Below are 25,796 nucleotides of genomic sequence, written 5' to 3' on the forward strand. Positions count from 1 at the left end.
ATACTCAGTGTGGTAATCTCATTGATCTGTGACCAGGAGTCCAGTATGCTGGCACCTATGCTACTGACTTAATAGTGCCATTTGGCAGCTTGTGTGTTCCTGTTGTTACTTGCTCATATGTAATATTTATAATTTAATACTGTGTATGTATTGCTGTTTTATTCAGCAGTTTGTGTATGCTGCTGTATGCAGTACAATGTACTGTTGCTACATTTTTGTTTCTGCATTAGAAGAAGTAGCAGCCAATGCTTATAATTTAAGGCAGTGGGTTCCCAAACTCAATCCTCGGGAAAACCAGCTTCCGTTTTTCATTGGACTCTTAACTAATTAAGTGAGTCATTATTTCCCAGTTTCTGTGTTTGAGTCAATACAGAAATTACAAACTAAGTTTGGCAGATTTTTTATTAAAATGCAATAAGAAGTTATATGGGGAATATGTCGTTTTTTTTTGTTTTTTTTTTAAATCATTAACAGTATTTTCAACCTAATTTTCATTCTGCTTTTCCAGGTGTTCTGGTTATTTAATTATTATTTACTAATTAGCAAGTCATTGCTGCTTTCATCATTCTGGGTGTTTGCTGTGCTGGTTGTTAATTGTCACTATTAGGATTAAATGAAAGGAGCAAACTACATAGGAAAAGGGAAAAATAATAGGAAAATGACAAGAGAGTTAAGCATTTACAGTGTTAGAAAAAAATAGAAATATTTGTAAAGGTCTCATAAATGTAAAAATCACACTACTGTGTTTTTCTGAATGCAGAATAAGACAAGAGTAAAAACAACCAGCTACTTAAATGAGATCAGTTGCTATCGATTATTATCACTGATTGTGAATCTGGTTGGAACAAAAACCTGCAGCCATAGGGGGTCCCCAGGACCGAGTTTGGGAACCACTGCTTTAAGGTATAATGACTGGGAATTAAACTAAAGTACACATTAACACAGTGTTCTGGGGGCCCACTGTCGCTTCAGGTTTTTACTTTCACCAGATCCATAATCAGTGACAACTGCTAACTGTTGTTGGTGCCTTTTAAACACCGATCTCAGTTCATTAGCTGTTTTTTTTTTCTTTTTTTCTCTTTTCTTATTCTATGTACATTAAGAAAGCACAGCGGCATTATTTTTACATGTATTATAAGACATTTCATGTTTGCTATAGATTTAAATGCTTAACTCACATTTGTTGCTTTCATTATATTTTGCCCTTTCTCTGTGCAGTTTGCTCCCTTCATTGTATCTTATTAATGACAATGAAAAACAAGCACAACAGACACCCAGGCAAATGACACTGGATCACGAAAGGCTGCAACTACTTTAGCGTCAGACCCACTAATTAGAAAACAATGGATTAATTAAACAATTTTAATGCCTTGAAAAATAGAATGAACATCAAGATGAAAATATTGTTAAAAAGAATAAAAAAAATTACATTATTCCCATATAACTGCTTAGTACATCATTATTTATTTATTTATTTTTTGCCAAACTTAATTTTCTAATTGCTATAATGTTCCCAAAATACAGCACATCTTCAACCTGAGCCTGGAACAGGGGAGAGTCCCAAGGCTTTGGAAAAAATCTTGTATCACCCCAGTCCCAAAAGTATCACGTCCTAGTGAGCTGACTGACTTCCGGCCTGTTGCTCTGACGTCACATCTGATGAAGACCATGGAGCGGCTGCTGCTTCACCACCTGAGGCCACAGGTCCGCCACGCCCTCGACCCTCTGTAGATCGCATACCAGGAGAAGGTGGGAGCGGAGGATGCCATCATCTATATGCTACACCGATCCCTCTCCCACTTGGACAGAGGCAGTGGTGCTGTAAGAATTATGTTTTTGGACTTCTCTAGCGCCTTCAACACCATCCAACCTCTGCTCCTTAGAGACAAGCTGACTGAGATGGGAGTAGACTCACACCTGGTGGCATGGATTGTGGACTATCTTACAGACAGACCTCAATATGTGCGTCTTGGGAACTGCAGGTCTGACATTGTGTGCAGCAATACAGGGGCGCCGCAGGGGACTGTACTTTCTCCAGTCCTGTTCAATCTATATACATCAGACTTCCAATATGACTCGGAGTCCTGCCACGTGCAAAAGTTCGCTGATGACACTGCTATTGTGGGCTGCATCAGGAGTGGGCAGGAGGAGGAGTACAGAAAGTTAATCAAGGACTTTGTTAAATGGTGCGACTCAAACCACTTACACCTTAACACCAGCAAGACCAAGGAGCTGGTGGTGGATTTTAGGAGGCCTAGGCCCCTCATGGACCCTGTGATCATCAGAGGTGACTGTGTGCAGAGGGTGCATACCTATAAATACCTGGGAGTGCAGCTGGATGACAAATTGGACTGGACTGCCAATACTGATGCTCTATGTAAGAAAGATCAGAGTAGACTATACTTTCTGAGAAGGTTGGCATCCTTCAACATCTGCAGTAAGATGCTGCAGATGTTCTACCAGACGGTTGTGGCGAGTGCCCTCTTCTACGCGGTGGTGTGCTGGGGTGGCAGCATAAAGATGAAAGACTTAACAGTGTCATCTCCAGGCAGAGGAGTAGCTTCAGTGACAGACTTTTGTCGCTGTCCTGCTCCACTGACAGACTGAGCAGATCGTTCTTCCCCCACACTATGCGACTCTTCAATTCCACCCGGGGGAGTAAATGCTAACATTAATTTTATTTTAATTTTTTTCATTTTGATTACTATTTAATTTAATATTGTTTTTTTATATCAGTATACTGCTGCTGGATTATGTGAATTTCCCTTTGGGATAAATAAAGTATCTATCTATCTATCTATCTATCTATCTATCTATCTATCTATCTATCTATCTATCTATCTATCTATCTATCAATAACAGTTCACTTTAGTAGCCTAGGATTCCAACTAAAAACAAGCTGGTTGAAACAAAAACCCGCAGTTACAGGGGGTCCCCAGGAACGATGTTGAGACCCCCTGCATTAATAGACTTTTGTAAAAAGAGTCGAGACATGTCAAAACGCTCTATCTTCATGGCTTCATAAAGTGGAAATCTGAAGAATCAGAACTTATCACCCATCCAAGTAGATGCCAGTCTTAAGCAAAAACAGTTTTAGAAAGAGGCAAGTGTATTACTGAAAATACCCCCACTAAGCACTTAGGAACAACTCAGTATGAACACTGAGAATTCATCCACTGCATCACACATTACGTGATTAGACAGGCTCAAATGGAACTGCTTACTATACAACATTTGTAATACAACTCCAAAACAACAAAAGTCGAAAGTATAAAAATGGCAAGACCGCTTAGCACAGGGGTGTTCAACTCCAGGCCTGGAGGGCCGCAGTGGCTATAGGTTTTCATTCGATCCCTTTTCCTAATCATTGACCAGTTTTCACTGCTAATTAACTTCTTTTCCCTTCATTTTAATAGTCTTGTTTTTAAGGATTCAGTCCTCTGAATTGATTTGTTTCTTCATGAAATGGCAGCCAAACAGAAATGAGACATGAAACGAGCCAACAGATGAGCAGCTAAACTGGGACTTCAAACTCCAACCAATCTATTAATGAGAAGCTGATTCTTACTGTTAATTAATTAAGCCCATTATTTAATTTTGTGGTCTGTTGCTGCTCTCATTCTGCCACAGCAGACATTTCCAAAACTGTTGATTTTCTGTTTGTCAAAATGTTTTGGTGATCTGAGAGATCAACCTTACGGAGACCTTCACTTTTCTTTATTTTCAGACATTGTGTGACGGGCACAGGTGAGCTGGTCACGTGGCAGCTCATTTTGTGTCTCCTTATTGTTTGGCTGCTAATTATAAAAAGAGACAACTAAGGGGCCAGAGTCAAGTTAATTAAAACTAAAGCAAAAGAAGTTGATTAGCAGCAAAACTGGTCACTAATGAAGAAGAATCCCCTTGGGATTAATAAAGTATCTATCTATGGTTAGAATGAAAACATGCGGCCCTCCAGGCCTGGAGTTCAACACCTGTGGCTTAGCAGAACATTTCACTTTCAGACTAGAAATACAGCAATAAGGAAAGGGTGTGTAACTAATATTAAGAACAAATATTTCATTGTACCAGTGAAAGACCCCGTTTCATTGGAAATGTACTAGGTGACTGCAGGACACTAGCAGGATAAGAGTCTAGAATGCATGAATAAGAATATGTCATGAACAACGGGGGCTTTATGAATACATCCATCATCTGTTCATTATTGAGTTAAAGGATATGGGGTCCTGAGTCCATCCATTTTAATTAAAATGGATCTGCTGATAACACATTAGCATCCTTAAAGTCACTACTTGCACAAACTGTTCTAAACAAGGAAAATTAGATCTATAAGGGCAACACAGGGGTGCAGCCATACTGCTAAAACAACAAGACGGTGGTTCACGTCAGTGCTCCTCATAAAGAGTGTGTCGTTGCCCCAGTGCCCATGTGGGGTTTATTCAATCCCCAGTCCACACCTCCGTGCAAAGATATGCCGGTTTGGCGAATCGGCATTGCTATATTGACCCGAGTATGTGTGTGTTCCTCCTGCAATGTGATGGCACGCTGTCCAAAGACTGTTATTGTCTTGTGCCCGACGCTTGCTGGGATAGACGCCAAGTCCCGCACGACTCTGCTCAGGTATGATAAGGATTGATGGATAATTTCATAACGATATTTAAATCTACTAGAAAGTCTTTGTGGTAATTGGTGTAGCTCTAACAACTTTGTTTTTTTATAATAATCATACAGATGGCTTTATTTGGAAGGGACCTTGCGTCAAAATAGTAGCAACTGTGACCAAATCAAGTTTATTCCTTCCTCATGCATAGAAGCGGCGTCTCATGCCAATATCAATTTGTAAAACGATCTGCATTAAGTATTTGTGTCATACACATTGCGTTGCTTTTTAGAAACTGTAAAATAATACATAATTTTCTGCTCTCTAACGTTTTACGATCCAAATAAAAAAAAAGTTTTACGGGCCATAAAATCCCTCTCGTAAAGAAAAAAACAAAACACTCAAATTGTTCCATTCCAATCGAACTACTGTTGTGCCGAAGTGTGACCCGTTGGACGGCTGCAATCAGGTACTAAAATAACTTTAGTAAAATTAAAATCCCGAGGTGGTCAGCCGTGTGGAGTGTACGGCAACGCGATCTATCAATTATGCATGCTTACATACCACACCACCACATATCCCCTTCTCTCACTCACCCGCCTTTTCTTAGCCCTTACTGTTCCTAGTTCCACAGTCTCAGGGCTCCGGTGACTGGTGTCATTTCTGCAAGAAGATTCCAGTGCCTTCTGTTGTTTGGTGCAGACTTTCTCCTGTAGACTTCCAGGAGGATTACTCATTTTGTGATTTTTCCAATCCGTAATCTTATAATGAAGCCACACGTGAGACTCACAGGAGGACAAGTGGCAGGTCATACACAATTTTACGGCGGTGAGCTTCTTTCCTATACAAATGTCACACAAAACGCCCACGGGACCTACATAACGTTGACATAAAGCCGCACCGAGTCCCGTTTTCATTAAAAACTGCACTAATTCGGACAACAGAATATTTTTAGACAAATCGGGTCTCGGGTTGAAGGTCTTTCTGCAATCTGGGCAGCTGGGCTCTCCTTTTCGATCCCAGCAGGTTGTAATGCATGTCCTACAGAAGCTATGTCCACATGGGAGAGAGACGGGCTCCTTCAGAATCTCTAGACACACGGAAAAAGTCAGCAGCTCCTGACATACTGAGAGTGCTGCTGCCATTTCCCCAGTATAGCCTGAAAACTAACTAACTATAAAACAATTTCAGCATTTTGAGCGTTAAAGAAGTGTGGAAAGAGGACCACACTTACGGTTATGGCTTGCAGAAGATTCCTAGGATTGGCTACTGGGCGTATGACGTCACATCCGGCGGAGCAACTCACCTAACAGAACGTGAACAGTTACTCATTCTGGTCCGTATTGCATTACAAGTTAGTTAGAAAATTTCGGGTTTTGTAAAATAAATGTTAATGACTGATGTTACACTAGGTTTAGGAACTGAAGTATTTCACGAAAGTCACGAAATTTGAACCGATCTGCACAGAGAGGCTGCGGTAGGCTGCAGGGTTTGTTTCCTGCCTTGCGACCTGTGTTGGCTGGGATTGGCTCCAGCTGACCCCCATGACCCTATAGTTAGGATAGAGTGGGTTGGATAATGGATGGATGGATGCATAGAGAGATAACAGGAGGCAAACTAAGATAGGAGGGTGACGTTTGCTACTTATTCGGATTTCCCATTCCATATTAAATTCTGCTATAATTTACGTAACAGTAGATGTAGACAAAAAAAAACTATTCTTCAGCATTCAAAATTTAAAGCTGACACATCTGCATCGCTTGCAATGACCTTATCTTTTCTCTTACATATCGTCTCACCAAGATGACACTGGAATGTGAAAATATACGTATTTGTTCCACTACACATAAGCAGTAGTACAAGAAAGTTTACTGTTGATTTTTTTATATCTTTGTTGCCCTTTGAACACGGCACCTGTGACCATTTCTTCAATTTACACAGCACATTCTTCTTTATTTCAATTAAATTATCTTTTCAAAATAATGACATTGGCATGTGAAAATGCATATGTTCCACTACAGATAGTGCATGTTGAATGACAAGGAATTTTTCACGTGAGGCCTTCTGAACACAGCATTAGAACATATGGCCAATCAACACAACACATTCTGCTATATTACAAGGAATTTAACTTTTCATTTTTACTCCATTTCCCAATTATGGCACTGGGATAGGAGAAAAAAATATGTGTTCCAGTACATATGTGCTAAATTAAAGAAAATATATTTTTTTTTGGTCCTTTAAACATGGCACTTGTAAACATTGGGCCAGTTAACACTCCATATTCTGCTATATTTTTATAAAATTGTTGTTTCTTATGTACTCTGCCTCACAATAATGGCAATGGTATATGAAAGTATATGTGTTCAACTACATATATGTTGAAGGTACAAGAAATTTTACTGTGAAATTTTTAATTTTTAGACCTTTAAACATGGCACATGTGAACATTTGTCCAACTGACACATCACATTCTGCAATATTCTATAAAATGATCTTTTCTTTTATACACTGTCTCAAAATAATGACGCTGGCATATGAAAACGCAAATGGTCAGATACAGTTATGTTGAATTACAAGACATTTTACTGTGGAATTTTTTCATTTGTGGACCTTTAAACATGGCACATGTGAACATTTGTTCAACTGATGTACCACATTCTGCTATATTTCTGTAAAATTATTATTATTATTATAAAAATTATTTTTGCTTTTGCACACAGTATAATGCAAGTATAAATAAGAGCTAGAAAAGTTTGCTCAGAACGAGTGGGCTAAGCTGCACAGTATAGGAATTCCATGTCTGCAGTGATGGCCTCTAAAGGTTATGGGACAAAATATTAGGTTAAGGGTCCTATTATTTTTTTGCCCGTGCCATTTCCATTTGTGTTACGGTTTGAAATATTCTGTTGAATCAAAGCTCTAAAGCAAAGTCTGATTTTTGTTAAATATGGGATAAATAATGATGGGTGCAATTTACTTTTGTCAGTTTCAAGTTATTTCAGAGACATTTGTGGGTTCTTCTTGGAGGGGTACCAACAAATTTGTCCACATCTGGGACACGTGTTAAGTCTTTATTTAACACCGGTAAATCTGCTGTGTATAAAACGATCTATTCCACCACTGATAAGACTAGTATGCAATTGGAGATGATGTAGATAATTTTTTAGTTTGAACAACATTCTTATGTGACACACCATTGAAATGTGGGTCATGACCCAGGCTTGAGATCAACTCTTCTGTCCAAGAACAATTTTTGAAAGGACTTCGTTGTGTTTGCAAGGGACTTGCTGTGAACATCGAAGCAAATACTTCCAGGAGTTTGATTATTCTTCTTTATTCCTCAAAATCCAAATGGAGCTGGCACTTCCCCTCTGCTTTCATGCCTCCTCCACCTTTGCTATTCTTGTAATGGCCTTGTAACTATAATATACACCCATTCCTTCATGCATTACACCACAAGGTAGGCTCTACTTAATGTAGATTTTAATTTGTTGTCTGCAGATGATCCAAGATATCAGATTTGAATAATACTGAAGCTTACATTGCCCAAAATAATAAAAGCCTATGTCTATTTAAGTCGCTGAGTGCAGTATTTCCTACACTCTTGCCCACTTTCATCCTGAGGACTAATGAAATGCATTGCTTTATGCTGCAATCTATACATGAAAAAACAGCAAATCCAAAGCCTGGTGCTTAAGAGTGGCTAGATTTGTTAAGGGTGCAGATTGTTACACAGCTGTCCTTATAAGGTAGCCAAAAAGCAGGATAAAGTGGCTCCGTGAAGGTGGACTGAAACTTGTGCAAGAGTGTCATTGTGTCCGTAACACGGAAAAACAGCAACGAACCGGCCGGCCAGTCCAAATACACCCCTATTCTGTGGTAGTGGGGAACGGTTATTTTATTGTGCCTGCCATTATGCCTCAAAGAGGAGATAGAAAAGCAAGTTAAAGTGCAGGACTCTTCATTGCGCCCAATGTGAGAGTCTCTGCCTTTTCCTTTCCTGGTGATTTTTTTATAAGTGACTCCTATCTCCGTCTCCCTTCCACTCAACACCAACTCCCAGTAATAGCGAGTCCCAGACAAAGCCTCTTTGCAGAGAACTTGCCACCAGTGGTCAAATCTATCAGGGTGATCAGGATAGATGGTCTCCTTCTTCATTACTGTCACCTTCTTGTTTCCTTCAGACAGAATGAGGTGTCCATTTGCAGTGTTCGGGTCCAATGTTAGATGACAGAAATCTGTGTGGAGACAACAAAATCAGTGAGATAATTTGCATTATCAATATTGCTGCTACTTCTTTGTCTTGTCTTTGCACTATGTCTTGTCTTGTTTGTGTTTTAATTTTCATTTCAAATTTCAGTTTTAATTCTAATTCTATTTTTAATTTTATTTTAATTTATTATTTGCACTTCATGTTGTTACACTGGGGACCCTGAGCTTCGCAATTTCGTCTATCTGTATACTTCTATATGGTTGAGATGACAATAAAGCTCGCTTTGACTTTGACTTCATTAAACTCTTTAGCTATAAATGAATGTGTTCATTTATGGGTTGTCACTTATGTGTTTGGGCCAATGTGCTGCTGGCTACGGGCTTGAGGCTATTTCATGTTTCTTATTGAACTCTGGACTTACTGTACTTCATGTTGAATGAGGAAGGAGAGTCCGAGATGAAGCACCTAAAGGAGGAGATGGGCACAGTCCCAAAAATGTGTGAAGAAAGGTACTATGGGTGCTCAGAGAAGAGGTTAGGCGCATAATATTACATTTTCAGGGGTGTTTGGTACAAATAATATGTTTAACAAGGTTAAAATCAGTTGGTGATTATTATTTTATTTTTTTTTGGAAGTGAGAAGGAGAGAGATACATTTTAATGAATACTATTCCAGGATAAAGAAAGGGAGGATGGGAGGTCATGCCTCCAATGTAAAGGCCTCTAGACAGTTTGACAAAAGGCAGAATACAGAGAGGTAACACCTTCCGATAAGGTAATGGGGACCAAGAGAAATCAAAGGGAAGGTAGGAAGGCACACGATGAGTCCACATGTCTAAAAGGGTGACCTTAAAAGAACTGAAAATCTGGACTGATGCTGCTGGATTTTTAGCAACTTCCTAGTATCTCACGGGCAACAGCCCTTTACTTTCTCTCTCTCTTTCACTCTTCTTTTCTACTTTTTAAAAATAAGTATTTAATTAATAGTGTTGAGATGAGATTTGAGCTGACATTTAGATTGTCACTAGGATAAATGGATTTTTAAATTGGTGATAGGCCGCTGTCGTCGCAAACCCAAGTTTCAGCTTGTCCCAGAAGAATTGCAAACATGAGAGAAGTCGCGGGGTGAGAAAGGAGGATCTGTAGGCTACTTTATGACTGCCACATCTCAAAATGTAAGGGACTCTGAGGAACATAATGCGTGAAATATTAAATAGCCCCTACTCAGCTGGTTGCGCTGTGATCACAAGTGCAATAAGAAACTCTGTTACACCTAATTAGTTCACAGAGGATGGAAGGGGTGAAGATCTGGAGCAAGGATAAAAGTAATTTGGAAAGGTTTCCGATCTGGCTTGCCTCGATATAATGAGGGATATTTAATTGTTTTGAAGTAAGTTGGATGAACTGACACATCTCATGGTGAGTCACAGCAAGTGCAGCTATGGTAGCATTTTGGGTACTGTGGAGAACAGGCTTAAACTTATTATTCCAGATGTTATTTTAATGCAGAACAGGTTACATTTCATACAATCAGATGCAGAGGAAAAGGCAGGAGAGGGATTAGACATCTATGTAAATGAGCAATGGGTAGAAATTAGAACTAAAATGTGCAATACAGACATTAAAGTACTCCCTGAATTCATTCACATTATCGCCCAAGGAGAGCTCAGCAACAGAAATGACTCACTCTGTTACTAACAATTTAACGATGAATCATTCTGCTGGTGTCATCAACTAGGGGAACATCCTGCTCTATCCAGAAGTTAAATGCCCCTAAATGTAAACCTGTGGCACAAATGGCCAGGTCTGACTACATCTATCTATCTATCTATCTATCTATCTATCTATCTATCTATAGTGCCTTTCACTATCTATCTATCTATCTATCTATCTATTATATAGTGCCTTTCACTATCTATCTATCTATCTATCTATCTATCTATCTATCTATCTATCTATCTATCTATCTATCTATCTATGCTATGCTATGCTATTCTATCCTGCCAACTACACAAAAATTAACATCTATCTATCTATCTATCTATCTATCTATCTATCTATCTATTATATAGTGCCTTTCACTGTCTATCTATCTATCTATCTATTATATAGTGCCTTTCACTATCTATCTATCTATCTGTCTCTCTATCTATCTGTCTATCTCAAAGAAAGGAAAAGGAAACAAACAATAAAGAATACCCGTAGTAAACGTAGTTGCCCATAGTAAATTCTTGAGCAGAGCCAAATGGAGCCACGGCCCAGATTTCATCAGGGCAAAGGGTGAGTGGGCAGAGAAAGTTGAGCAGGGTGAGACTAAAAGAGAGAGCCAGCTGTGACATAAGAGTCTGTCTGTTGGGTCAGAGAAGTTCTCCTTTAGGCCAGTGACACACTACATGATTTTGAGTTGGAGAGCAGTTTCTGGATCTTGTTGCCTTGAGTAGGTCATTTTACATTGCTAAGAACTGCAGGGGATGACAGATTACAGAACTGTCTCAAACCTTTTCAGCACAGTTTTAAAATTCCAAAGTATTGTATGCTCACTGGTTCTTGACAGCCAATTGTCAGCGCTAGTGATTGTACAATTTTCTTTCCAGGTATGATGAGTTCGGTTCTGTTTCCAGTTGTCTTTTTAGTTTTTTTTTTATTTTGTCTTAGTTGTGGAAGAATGATTTTAGGGTAACAGAGTATTCATCTTAAGAAAATAAAGCATAAAGGGTTGATAAATGTTGAAAATCAAATAAAGGTCAAGTCAACAACAAAATGAACTGAAAGATGACTAATTGATGACTAAGAAGTCAGCAGGTGTCCTGTAAACAACCAGAATGGACAGTCGTTATATTCACAGAAATGTCAAGAGTGGTGGTTCAACAAACGAACAAGATAATAAAATATACTTTTATCTTGAATAAGTCATTTGGGTGTAAACCAATGAACCAACCAGAGTAAAATATATGCATTGATTGACATTGTATGTAAATTCAACAGTTTATAAAATGAACCTCTATATTCTCTGTTTTCTCTGATCATTGTGACCAGGCTGTAACAGACTACTTTTGCTGAATGCTCCCTTCCAAAACAATTTCTATCCATCCATCCATTTTCTAACCCGCTGAATCCGAATACAGGGTCTGCTGGAGCCAATCCCAGCCAACACAGGGCACAAGGCAGGAACCAATCCTGAGCAGGGTGCCAACCCACCGCATCCAAAACAATTTGGCAAGGATAATTAAAAGATACAATGAACAGCTTTTCTCCTGCCTGATATCTGATTTGTCCTGTTAGGGGACGTTTCTTTCTTTAATAAGATGTTAAATTTCTACCACATAGCACAACAAACACAGCATACTGGATAGAAAAGCCTATCTTCTGTCTGTGCAGTCCATAATACCCATTTTTCTTCTTTCCTTGCATTTCCATCTTATGGTTTGCACTTCTGGGCAGAGAGCTCTGAGGCTACACAAACACAAGAGACCACCCCTGCAACTTAAGACAAAATCAGACCAATTGATTATACTGTGGCAAGCTGACGACCTCTGACCATAGCGGTCTGCAAGTTGCCTTAACAAAATGAATTGGTTTGATTTGATTCACTAGGGATATCACAGTACGCAAGAAGGAGTCAGAGAAGCACGCTGTGACAGCCCTGACCCACTTAATAATAATAATAATAATACATTTTATTTATTCGTAGGCGCCTTTCTAAACACTCAAGGACACCAAACAATAGATAAAACACACATTATAAACAAAACTAAAATAAAAATAATTAAATCAAACAGAGCAATTGTAATTAAAGAGAAAAAGGCATCTTAAACAAATGAGTTTTAAGTTTAGATCTGAAAAGTGAGAATGAATCAATATTTCTAAGCTCAGATGGTAGTAAGCTTCAGAGCTGGGGAGCAGAGCCACTAAATGCTGTGCTCCCCATGGTGGTAAGACAGACGAAGGGGACAGTCAAGTGGATGGAGGAAGAGCATCTAAGGGTACGGGAGAGAATTACAACATGGAGGAGGTCAGACAGATATGAAGGGGCAAGGTTGTGGATAGCCTTAAATGTTAACAGAAGAATTTTGAATTCAACGCGGAACTTAACTGGAAGCCAGTGAAGCTGCTGCAAGATGGGAGTGATACGGTGAATATAGGGGGTTCTAAAAATGATACAGGCAGCTGAATTCTGGATCAGTTGAAGCTTATAAAAAGATTTGTGAGAAAGACCAAAGAAAAAGGGAATTGCAATAATCCAGACGAGAAGTGACAAGGCTATGAACGAGGATAGCAGTGGTGTGGGGAGTGATGGAGGGGCGAATACGATTAATGTTACGCAAGTTAAAATATGCAGACTGGGAGATGTTATTGATGTGGGACTGAAAAGATAAAGTACTGTCAAGGATGACTTAGTTTATGTACTTGAAGTCTACAACTGAAAATCAGTTGAAAAGGCATTTTTGTGAGTTTAGTGCGCCTGGCTGAGATGGCTGCTTTGTAATCCAGCAGTCCAGGCTTATGAGTGAGGATGAGCGGCTGAGAGGTGGGCATCACAGAAACACCCAGTCAGGATTTGTCCAGGTCTATTTTTCACACTTTCTGTTGGCTTTATTTAAAATCAATTCAATTCTTCTTTCTTCATATTGGTTAATTCTTTACATATTATAATTTATGATATTGCTTAGTACTTTATACATAATATAAAATAATACAGTCAAATCTGCTTATTTCAACCGGGGGATCTTGTAATGGCAATATTGGGTACTGTGGCATTTTCAAATTCTGCTGACCACAAATGGCACTCAATTTTAATAAAGAAAGTGACAGATTTACCTAAAGCATTTTATGTAAATAATGTAATGTAATGTAAAAAATGAGATAACTTTGCGTGAAGAGAAGACTATAATTGTGTGTTGTAAGTGCCAAAGTGGATAGACTGTCATTCTGACCAGGAAGGAAGATGGCTCCTTACCCAGAAGGGAGGCCATAAGAGAAGGCTATGGGTGGACATGCATCCTGGCCAGAGCAGTTACGGATCCCTTTCCTGTTCAGGAATATAAGAGAAGGACAGGCAAGGACTGTCACTTGGGCCTATGAAGTCCGGCAATACATCAGATAGCAGCATCACTCAGGTAGAGCTGCCAGTTGTACACCCACAGGGCACCTCGGGAATTGTAGTCCCAATAGACAGCTCTGTCGGTGTACGTGGGTGCCACCAGAGGGAGCTGTGTGGAGAAGACTCACACATTTAAAGTAGGTTCTGCCTGAAATCATGTAAGTACTTCCAGGTCTGGCATGAAAGAAGCCGCTAAACCTCAGACAGGCAGACATTTTCACATCACCCACAACACGTTTATTATACATTATTTATAGTGCACACAAACCCCACAAGTCCCCAAAGTCCTGGCCACAACACCACTGCTTTGCTTCTTCAGGCCGTCTCTTTCTCTCCTTCAGAGCTCCATCCTACTCCACTCCCGACTTATGCCATTGTCTGAAGGGAGGCTGCCCCTTTTATAAGCACCCGGATGTGCTCCAGGTGTGTTCCGGCATCCTCCCACCGACACACCCCAGTGTGGTGGAAGTGTCGGCTGCATCCCCCGAGCACTTCCGGGTGTGGTGGAGTGCTGAGGGCCAGGGCTCCTCAGGCATTGGGGTGCCCCCTGGCAGTGACCATGGGCCCCTACAGGGTTGAGTTTCAAAGCTCTGTACCCGTGGCCCCCAAAGGCACCAGGGCGGTCACCCCCTCATGTTCTGGAGGAGGCGCAAGGCCTCCTCCGGTCCTCCTGGGCATCCCGGCTGGGTAGCAGCCCCAGCCACTCGCCACAGTATATACACTGGGGAGTGTCAGCGGAGGCTTGTCAGGAAGCACCTGGAGCTCATCCGGGTGTGGATAAAAGGGGCCGCCTCTCTCCATTCGTTGGCTGGAGTCGGGTGTGCAGAGGACAAGGTCTTGGAGGAGGCAAGGAGGCGGCCTGAAGAGAAAGAGGCAGTGTGATATTGGCCTGGACTTTGGGGGAGTTTGTGGGTTGTGTGGCACTTTATTATTGTAAATATTTGTGTAAATAAATGTGTGGTGGTGCTTTAACCATGTCTACCTGTCTGTGTCCGGGGCTCGTTCCACAATATATATTATAAAAGCAAATCCTGGGACTGCCTCGCAGTTAGGAGACCCGGGTTCGCTTCCCGCGTCCTCCCTGCGTGGAGTTTGCATGTTCTCCCCGTGTCTGTGTGGGTTTCCTCCGGGCGCTCCAGTTTCCTCCCACTATCCAAAGACATGCAGGTTAGGTGGATTGGCGATTCTAAATTGGCCCACGTGTGTGTTTGGTGTGTGGGTGTGTTTGTGTGGGTCCTGCGGTGGGTTGGCACCCTGCCCAGGATTGGTTCCTGCCTTGTGCCCTGTGTTGGCTAGGATTGGCTCCAGCAGACCCCCGTGACCCTGTATTCGGATTCAGCGGGTTAGAAAATGGATGGATGGATGGATGGAAATCCTGGAACAAGACTTTCTCAGAGATAATTTCAACTCCCGCGAGAGATAATTTCAGGTCCCGAGAGAACAGACTTTTTGCCAAGTGATTTTGACAAGTCCCGCCATCCTCTCAAACATTTACAACCACCCCTATGGTCCACTCATTCATGTGAATGCTATTGTCAGACACAGTTCCTCGCTCTCAGCTCCAAGTGGGTCGGAAATAAAAGACAAAGAGTTGAAGACAAAGTAAAACGTTGTAAAGAGGTTCAAAAATATGCATGAGCAGGTTAGAGATTATGAAAGTACTAAAATTCGAAAGTCTCCAAAAACTGATAGTAAAGATTGCATTAGCGCTAACAAATGGAAATTATTACTCGGTGAAATAACTGAACAGCAAAAAGAGATCAAATATATGGACACAGGTGATATGACAGAAGTATGTAGATTTTGTTCAGCTTTAAAGTTTAAGTTGGAGACTTGTAGATTGTCTAATTCTTGTTGGCATCAGGGAAAAGTAGTGTTTCTACCCAATGAAGAGGCCTATCCACAAGAATTAAAAGATTTGTTGTTTGGTGAAAGTGAAATCCACATAAGCGAGTGGCTGGCACATAGTGGAGGCCGGGGGGCTGGTGAGTGAAGCGACACACCAAAGAGCATCCTGAAGTGTGATCACCACATCTATGGAAGACTGTTTATCCGTTGTCAGGGCAATCGCAGGTTCATAGTGCTGCAGTGGCTCGCTGCCGAAGCAACTCTGACGAGATCTCGATGGGTGATGCAAGGAACATTATAAATGCAGGTAACAGTACTATTTAGCCATGACTCTGCCTGACTGCTGTGTCTGTGCATAGGAGAGTGGTAGATCCCGCTGCAATAAATAACCATGCTGTTCCTGTTTTCAAGCTGAAGAAATAATATAGGAGGACATATTGGATGGTGCTTGTGATCCTATGTTGAAAGAAGAATCCAAAGTCCCAGCCTCACTGGGTCACATGTTTTGGGTCTGCACCAAATTAACATCATTCTGGACCAAAATTTTTAATTACCCTTCAGACAGCCTTGGTGTCACAATCTCTCCTAACCCATTAACAGCTGTGTTTGGTGTTCTTCCAGAGGGGTTTAAAGTGGAGGACAAACAAACTATGATTGCATTCACTACACTTTTGGCACGCAGACTTATTTTGCTAAACTGGAAGAATCCTAACTCTCCTCTTTTAAGCCAATGGGAAACCGATATCTTATACTATCTGAAATGGGAAAAAATCAAATACTCAGCTAGAGGATCTGTACAGATTGTTTTCAAAACATGGCAGGATCTAATCAATAATATTTTAGAATAAGCTTTTAAAGCACCGAGGAAGCAATAATTTCCACATTTCTTTTTCTTCTCCATTCATCTCTATTGGCTTATCAAACTCATCAATTTAAGCATGTTTACAAGCCTTAAGTTCTACCCCATTGACCATGCTCTCTCTGTCTCAGGGGTGGGGGTCGACTTGGTCTCAATCCTACTTTCTGTAAAGATTGATTGATTTGAATAGAATGATCATAATAAAATTAATAAAAAAAGAAAAAAAAAGAATCCATAGAAGGTATTTACTAAAATACAATACACTTTATTTGTACCCTTGACTGTGTTTGTGTATGTGTGTTTGGTGTCAGGAGTTCAGTGGCACCCTCCTATCTGTCACAGTGTATAAATTTATAGACTCAAGCAGAGTGACAAAATAAAAAGTAACCATCAAGAATTAAAATTATTTGTAAAGTGAAACATTCTTACATTTCAATAATTCAGGTCTGCACTTCTGTTCCGGAGTCATTGGGATATGAAGTGGAATTACACTCACTAGAAAGAAATAGAAAGTACAAATTGTTCACAGTGGGTTTAATCACACCATACTTCTTATTACTAGCTACGAGGTGAGACACAAAAATAACCGGACTGGGCTTGGGGCTTTCCTGGAAAACCGTCTGGAGGTCGGCCGGACGTGAATCTATATAGAACTATATACCCTCCTACACGTGCCCCCTCTCAAATCGCTGACCGACTAGGTATATCCTGCGAATAGCCCAGTCAGCATTTGCACAACAATTGATACACAAGTCGCAATAATGTCGGGTGAAAAAATCGAACAGCGAATCAACATCAAATCTTTTGCGAATTTTCTCTTTTTCCGTAAACCAGTTTTTGTCTGACAAAAACATTCCTGTCCTCGAGCATCCTTCCTATTTGCCTGATGTTGCCCCCTGTGATTTTTACTTGTTCCCAAAAATCAAAAGTGACCTGAAGGGACCACATTTTTCTTCAACAGATGTAGTGAAGACAAAAATGGAAGCCTGTTAAACAGCCTTAAGCAAGAAGACTTCCAGCACTGTTTCAATCAATGGAAGACATGTATGGAGCAGTGTAGAGATCGGGAGGGGAAGTATTTAGAAAGTGGCAAGATTTAGAATGTTGTCATTCATCAATAAATATATATATTTTTTTACCAATCCTGTTATTTTTGTGTCTCATCTCGTATTATCACTCATGCCTAAAAAGCAGCCCCGCAGACAGAGTAAGAGTACCTGCAGATGTCACTTTTTCGATTTTAACCTCTCTCAGTTTCTCGAGACGCTGTTTCAGAAGAGACACCTCCTTCCTCAGGGTTTGACAAGAGAAGTCTGCCATGAAGTTCATGTTGGTCAAGTCTTCTTTTGCAGGTGGGACACACAGTGATGAGAAAGTCTAGATTAAAAGAGAAGAAGAAATGGGATATCTGAGAAAGGAAGTAAGAAAGATTAAGAATAAGGTCATCTATTAAGGAAATCTTGTGTAAGAAAGAGGCCATGGGCTCGTTGCTGGTTCACATCCATGGCACAAAATGTTGAGCTCCAGCATTTCTTAGCCCAATGAGATTTTCTCTGAAGCAGCACTCTCACCTGGAGAAAATGAATGTTGTCGTCCGTCACTAAAAGCTCAGTCACTTCGGCGTCTCGCTTCTTCAGAGTCTCAATCTCCTTCTCTAGTCTCTTGATGATGGCTTCCACCTTCTTCATTTCTCTCGTTTCTTGCTGTCTGAACTGCTCTGTCACTTTCCTGCAGGTTTCCTCGATGCAGTGAATCAGATCAGTGAAGTTTTTCTCACATTCTTGCACCTCCTTGTCTGCAGACATCTGATTTCGTAAAAGATTAATCATTTTGAGGGATCAGATTGGATGAACATGAAGTCATGCAACATATAAGAAGCTAGTTTGTGGCTAGTAGTATGAAACAGTCTTTGAATGAAGCCATAGATTGCTTTTCTTAAAGTTATTTATTAGTTACTTTGTCTGATACTTGTCCATGGGGATAAAATTGTGATTTTTTATTTTTATTAAACAGCAGATACTTACGAGAATCAAGACTTTTGGGCACAACCATTCATCCCCAGAATAACTAGCCAATCATATGTGTGTAAAAATATCACATGGTCTGGAACGCCATGTGTATTTTATAACATAAATAACCTCCCATCCAAGGGACCAGAAAGAGACGACACAGAAACAATGCCAGAGACTGAGATATGTCGGAAATAGAGGGGGGGACCGTTTAATTTGGACGCTGGAGAATTAAACTCACGCATCACACTGAATTCTGAATCAAATAGCCACTCAGGACAACATTCAGATTTCACATTGTGGATTTTCAGTCTATTATAACAAGAAGGGGATGCTACTGAACCCCAAACCTCAGACACAATCACACTCAAACCTATCATAGGTTCAGATACAGTCTCTTTTTATTAATAGATGAAGTAGGAACAACCAAATTAAACAGCCCAGTAAACAATCCAATTTATTCACACGTGTCCCAGCAAATCTTATCCACTTCCTCCCAACTCTTTCTGCTGGATAAGATGATGCGATTCCTTTTATCTTTCATCCAGCAGTACTTCTGGTGCTAAGACATGTTCTGTGGGAAGCAATTCTGGGTCATACAAGAGTCCTTCAAAAGTAGGGACCATAAACCTCTGCAGCACCCCTTGGTAGCAGTCATGGAACCCAACAAGGTTGTGTACCAGAATTCCCATGATGCCCTGATACCCAGTACCCGGATGATGGTGTCACTTCTGGTCCTCCCATCAGGCTGAACTCCCTGCTGGGTGAGTATTCTTGTACCCATCCAGTCAGAGAGCCCATCTTTTTATTTTCTTTTTCATGCCATCCCATCTGGGTAAGGACTCACCCTCTGGGAAGCTCATCCATCTCCTGCAGCACTCACAACACACGTACAGAATTTGCCAACTAGAAAGATGACCAGAGGTGTGTTTCAGCTACAGAGGGATCAAACTGCTCAGCCTCCCTGGTAAGACATATGCAAGGGTGCTGGAGGGAAGAATCCATCCAATAACAACATTTACATCTAGTAGTGTTTTACAAGATGACAAAGAGAAAGTTACAAGAAAATAAAAGAAAAACAAATATGTTTAGGCAAGATTATTAATTAAACAAAGACCAAGTAACACAGAGCAAAAACATACTGGGCCCACTTAGAGTCACCAGTTCAACTAAGCTGCCTGTCTTTGTGAGATAAATGAGATAAATAATCTGGAAGAGGGGTCCCAAACTCTGGTCCCAGAGGCCCGCAGTTGTTGCAGGTTTTCATCCTAACCCTTTTCTTGATGAGTGACTGGTTTTTGCTGCTAATTAACTTCTTTTGAATTGATGTTAATTGGCTTGTTTTTTTTAAGATTTGTTCCCCTGCATTTCTTCACCTTCGAGTTGCTTCATTTATTTCCTTATATGGCACCCAAAGAGAAATGAAATGTGAAGTGACTGAACCAACAGGAGACCAACTAAGTCAAGGCCTCAAACTCCAACCAGTAGCTTAATTAGGTGCCGATTCTCGTTGTTAACTAAACCCGATCTGTAATTCCATGGCTTGTTACTGCTCTCATTGCACAATAGCATACATCAGTGGTTCTCAACCTATGGGGCGGGCCACCTTAGGGGGGGCGAGAAGATGTGAAAAAAAGAAAACAAGAATCAAAAATATGAAAAAAACATTTGTTGAAACCAAAACAAATCTGATACTAGAACAATAAATATAGACTCAGATAAATGTCGATAAACGTTAAGCAGGTATAATAAAATTTGCATTTACATTTCAAAAAAATGTTAGGGGGGACGCGATTAAAACCGTTATGAAAACTCGAGTCACAAATACTTAAAGGTTGAGAAAAGCTGGCATACATTTTCAAAATTGTTAATTTTCTTTTTTCTAAGAGCTCTGCTAAAATGTTTCGGGGACCTGAGCAGATCAGCATTCCTAAGACCTTCACCTTTCTTTATTTTCAGATATTGTGTGATGGACTCCAGTTGTTTTGGCTCATTTTGTATCTGATTATTATTTAGCTGCTAATTAAGGAAAAAAAAACAATTAAGGGGTCTGAGTCTTCAAGAGCAAGTCAATTAAAATGAATTCAAAAGAACTGAATTAGCAGCAAAAACAGGTCACTCATTAAGAAAAGGGTTAGAATGAAAACCTGCGGCCCTCCAGGACTGGAGTTGGGGACCCCTCATCTAGAGAAACAGAGGAGGCGCTGTAAACACCACAAAGGCAGATACATTCTGTCCCCCCTGGCCATTGAACCTTACTTTTATTCGATGTTAATTATTGTTGATTTATTTTGTTTTCTTATTGTGTCTTTCATTTTTCTATTCTTTATTATGTAAAGCACTTTGAGCTACTGTTTGTATGAAAATGTGCTATATAAATAAATGTTGTTGTTGTTGTTGTTACATAAACTGAAATGAAATCTCTGTGCAAGGAAAGCAAATAAATGAACCATAACAAGGAAACTGGGTTTCAAGTTCCTGTGGAGTTTTAAAGTTCTCCCTGTGTTCCACTGGTTTCTCCAGTTTCCTCCCATAGTCCAAAGACATGCAGGTCAGGTGGACTGGCAATGCTAAATTGCCCCAGATGTGTGTGTGTGTGCGTGGGCGTGCACGTGTGTGTGTGTATTTGTATGTATTTTACCCAGTGATGTAGCTCGAGTTCGTGCGCTCGGGCGGGCTTCAATTTGCCGCCCCCCAACATATCTGAATATGTTAAACTATTTAAATAGAAAATTAAAATGACATATAGAGAAAAATTAAGATACATTTTGCATAGATTTATTCATATATAAAGAAACAGCAATCATTTTTTATATATATTTAGATAAGCATCAACTAGACAAGAATATAGTATAGATGCACTGATATGCCATGTTCTAGTTATTAGTTTAATATAATCAGAACCAAAGTAGGGTACAAGTGATTTGTGGGGATGTTTTCTGCGCAGAGCAAGAACGCATTCGGATTGATGACGAAACGAAATTATAAATTGTAAATTAGTTGTTTATCTTCCTAGAAATTATTATCGGTGTAATTTTTTAAATTTTTGTTATTGCCTCATAAATTTCAACTGCTGTGTCTGATGCCGTCACAGGAGGACAGTCTGAACATTACTTTTCAAGCATTTGTGGTTAAAAATCAGAGAATTTGACCATTTTCATTCATGAGTGATATTTTTCCGAACCCTGCTGCTTACACACGAATTGTACTGAGCCTTTTGGCCAATAATGCCGCCCCCAAATATGTGCCACCCGGGGTGGACCGCTCCCTCCCAGCTACGCCACTGATTTTACCCTGCAATGGGCTTGCACCAGGTTGAAGGATTGATCCTGCTTTCATCCAATGACTAGTGGAACAAACTTCAGTTTCCCCGTGATGTTGCTCTGGCTAAGTGTGCTTCGAAAATGAATGGATGCATCGCTACATTTTAAAATCTTATTATTTAAATACAGGCTAGCAGCAATAGGATCCTATGCTAGTATATGCAGCCAGCAGATACTACTACTGGACCCTTGTGTGTGTGTGTGTGTGTTTTTATTCTGCAAGGGGCTAGCACCCTATTCAAGGATGGTTCTTGCCTTGTGCCCAATGCTTGGTGGGACAGGTTTCAGCTTATGGAGAAGTGTGCTTAGAATATGGATGAATGGATCAATACATTTTTAATTCTTATTATTTAAATAAAGGCTAGCAGCAATAGGAGCCCATGGCAGTATATACAGCCAGCTATTAACCTAATGGATCTGAGGCCTACTGGCAATCAGAAGGTTGCTGGTTCGAATCCCACAAATGCCTAAAGGGACTCTGCTCTGTTGGGCCCTTGAGCAAGACCCTTAACCTGCAATTGCTCCGTCCTGGGTATGACGTTAATCTGCATCCAGGTAGGCACGCCAACCTGCAGGGAAAAACCTGGGAGTTGGTGTCAGAATTGGCACTCCAGCTACCATAAAAACCTCCCACTGGTCCCACTCCATCTGTACTAGTGTGGTGCTGAGGTATCACCCATTGCATGGCTGTATTCTGGTCCTAATCTGGATCCTGAGTTGGTTTGTCGTGTAAGTGGGTGCAGCAATGTGCTGTATCAGCGTGTGCTCCTAACTTAATTAACCTAATTCTAGTCCAGGACCCTCTCAACATCCTACAGTTACACAAACTGGGATAACTTAAAGACACCATCTCACCTAACCTGCAAGTCTTTGAGATATGTAAGGAAGAAATCACATTGACATGGAGAAAGCAAGTAAACCTCACACAGTTTGTGCTTGGCCTGGACTCAGATCTCTTCTTACAGTGAAGCGCACTACCCATCATTATTGTACAGATGCAGAATTTTTAAAAAATGTTTTGTTACATTCATTTGCAAACCTCACCTTAATTTGTTCCAAGGCCTTTTTCATCTTTTCCAGTTTCGTCTGTCTCTCTTCTATTGTTTTCTGATTTTCTGAGCGTATCGCCTCCAAATGAATCTGAAGACAGAAACAAGAAGCACCGATAAGAATTTAACCAGTTTTTATATTCTGTATGACTGAAGTGACAATGTTAAAGCAGATCTCACCATTCAGAAGATTCTGGAATCCATCCATTATCCAACCCGCTATATCCAAACTACAGGGTCACGGGGGGTCTGCTGGAGCCAATCCCAGCCAATACAAGGCGCCAGGCATAAACAAACCCCGGGCAAGGCACACACACACTAGGGACAATTTAGGATCGCCAATGAACCTAACATGCATGTCTTTGGACTGTGGGAGAAAACCCACACAGACACGGGGAGAACATGCAAATACCACACAGGGAGGACCCGGGAACAAAACCCAAGTCTCCTTATTGCGAGGCATCAGCGCTTCCACTGCGCCACTGTGCCATCCCGATTCTAGAATACAAGTATAAAAATCACAATTTGAAAATTGATTTTCCTGTGCTGCAATCTGCTTGATTTAAGCATTGAACACTACATCCCTTAAATATAAAAAATCAGAATACCAAGAGAGCACTTTGCTTCTGTTTCATTCACTGTAAGTTTCTCGGAGTGACTTTTGCTAGCGTTTACTGACAATTGCTCCATTCGTTTTCTAAACCCGCTTATCTAGAGCAGGGTCACCAGGAAGATGAAGCCTGTCACATCAGGCATTGGGTACAAGGTTAGAGCAATCCTTAATGGGGCAGCAAACACACACACACACACACATACCAGGGGTCAATTTAGCATTGTCAATCCACCTAACCTGCATGCCTTTGGATGGGAACTGGAACGCCTGGAGGAAACCAATACACACACAGCCACACTTTCACTCACCAGGCCAATTAATAAATAAATATCTGTAATTTAATCATTTGATTTAGATTACGGATTGACCCTTGTGTGTGTGTGTGTGTGTGTGTGTTGGTGTGTGTGTGTGCGTGTTGGTGTGTGCGTGTGTGTTCACCATGCAATTAACTGGCGCTCTATCTAGGCATTGTCTCTGCCTTGTGCCCTATGTCTACTGGGAGAGATTCCAGTTCTCCTGTGACCCCCACATAGGATAAAGTCAGTCAGTAAGTCGTTGTCTAACCCGCTATATCCTAACACAGGGTCATGGGGGTCTGCCAGAGCCAGTCCCAGCCAACACAGGGACGCAACGCAGGAACAAATTCCAGGCAGGGCACCAGCCAACCGCAGACAGGATAAAGTGAGTTTAGCAAATGTGTGGATAGGATTGATTAATAAAGTAAATAATAAATAAATAAATAATGGGATTAATAAAGTCTATCTATCTGTCTGTCTGTCTGTCTGTCTGGATAACTGTGCACTGAGGATTAACTAAATTTCAGATTAATGGGTGGGTCCTGAATCATGTGCAAAGCACATTGTGGTCCTTCCAGGCAGGAGTCTGATATTGCAGCTGGATGTGAGTCTCACAGAAGGGGGGCCAGACAGGACTTCACGGCCCTCAGGTTCTTCCCAGTGCAGGCATCATGTCTGGCCTCACTCTGAGATGAGCCATCCATGGAATGGGGTAGTTGAAAGGAACGCACACAAACACATTAACTCACACAAGATCAATTTCCTGCAATTTTACAAAACTGAATTGAGATGGCAGAAGACTGTTTATCCATTTATCCTTCCATCCATTGTCTGAATTGGTTTATCAAATTCGAGAGTCAGGGTGGAGGTTGAGGCCTATCGTGGCAACTTTAGGCACAAGTCAGGAAGCGACCCTAGATGCCAGGATCACTGGGCACACCCATGTGCATAGCCACACTGACTCATACCAGGCTGAGCTATGAGTCACCAGTTTGCCTAACAGGCATACTTTGGAATGTGGGAAACTCAGAAGAAACAAAATGAATTTAGGACAACAAACATTTGACATGAAATTACTGTAGAATTAGTACCAGGGTGTTGTACCATGTTAGCCATTATGGATGTGATGAGAGGTTAAGCTAAATGACATGTTTTATTGGCTAACTAGAAAGATACAAGCTTTTGAGGCAACTCAGACCCCTTCTTCCGGCAAGACATAATAAACATAATAAATGTAGAACTAGGTACAGTATAACTGATAGTAAAATCAAGAAGTCTCTCACCTGTTTCTCTGTTCTTTCTTTCTGAGGCTCCACCATTACATGCGTGTTGTGGGTGTCCATCACACACATTATACAGATGCACGCTTGGTCCGTTTTGCAAAAAATATCCAGGCTTTTCAGGTGCTTTGTACAGAGTTTCCTTTGGACATTTTCACTTGGATCGATGAGCTTGTGATCCTTCCAGGCAGGAACCTGATAATGCAGTTGGATGTGAGTCTCGCAGAAGGAGGCCAGGCAGGTCACACAGAACTTCTCAGCCCTCCGCCTCTTCCCAGTGCAGGCATCACAGCCGACATCTCCGTGTCTGGCCTCACTCTGAGACGGAGCGGGGCTGAGCTCGTTTGGTTTTAATTCCTCCTCCGCTTCGATTATCACAGTGTCCTTACACAGATTAACAGTCTCCCTGCACTCTTGGTAGCTGACCTCACCTGTCTTATCCGAGCCGTTTTGGATGCATTTTTTGCAGAAGTGAATTCCAAATGGAGAAGAAACGGAATCCCCCAAAGTCTCTAGACACATGCAGCAGTGGAACTGCTCCTGGGGCAACGAGGTGTTTTCTTCTGCCATCGTAGGAGGATTAGAGACAGAGAAAGCTAGAAA

General features: G+C 40.9%; 1 protein-coding gene across 1 annotated transcript; it reads right to left on the minus strand.

The window, feature by feature from the left end:
• Positions 1 to 5,767: 5,767 nt before the first annotated feature.
• LOC120536977 (tripartite motif-containing protein 16-like) lies at positions 5,768 to 25,796 on the minus strand. Its single transcript, XM_039765559.1, has 6 exons — positions 25,197 to 25,796; positions 23,000 to 23,095; positions 18,195 to 18,428; positions 17,841 to 18,000; positions 17,053 to 17,118; positions 5,768 to 8,841 (listed from the first exon to the last, which is right to left on the minus strand). Exons 1-6 carry the CDS (start codon positions 25,761 to 25,763, stop codon positions 8,297 to 8,299), a joined length of 1,668 nt encoding a protein of 555 aa, XP_039621493.1. The 5' UTR covers positions 25,764 to 25,796; the 3' UTR covers positions 5,768 to 8,296.

This window comes from Polypterus senegalus, chromosome 10, assembly GCF_016835505.1.
Source record: "Polypterus senegalus isolate Bchr_013 chromosome 10, ASM1683550v1, whole genome shotgun sequence".
Classification (NCBI taxonomy): Eukaryota; Metazoa; Chordata; class Cladistia; order Polypteriformes; family Polypteridae; genus Polypterus; species Polypterus senegalus.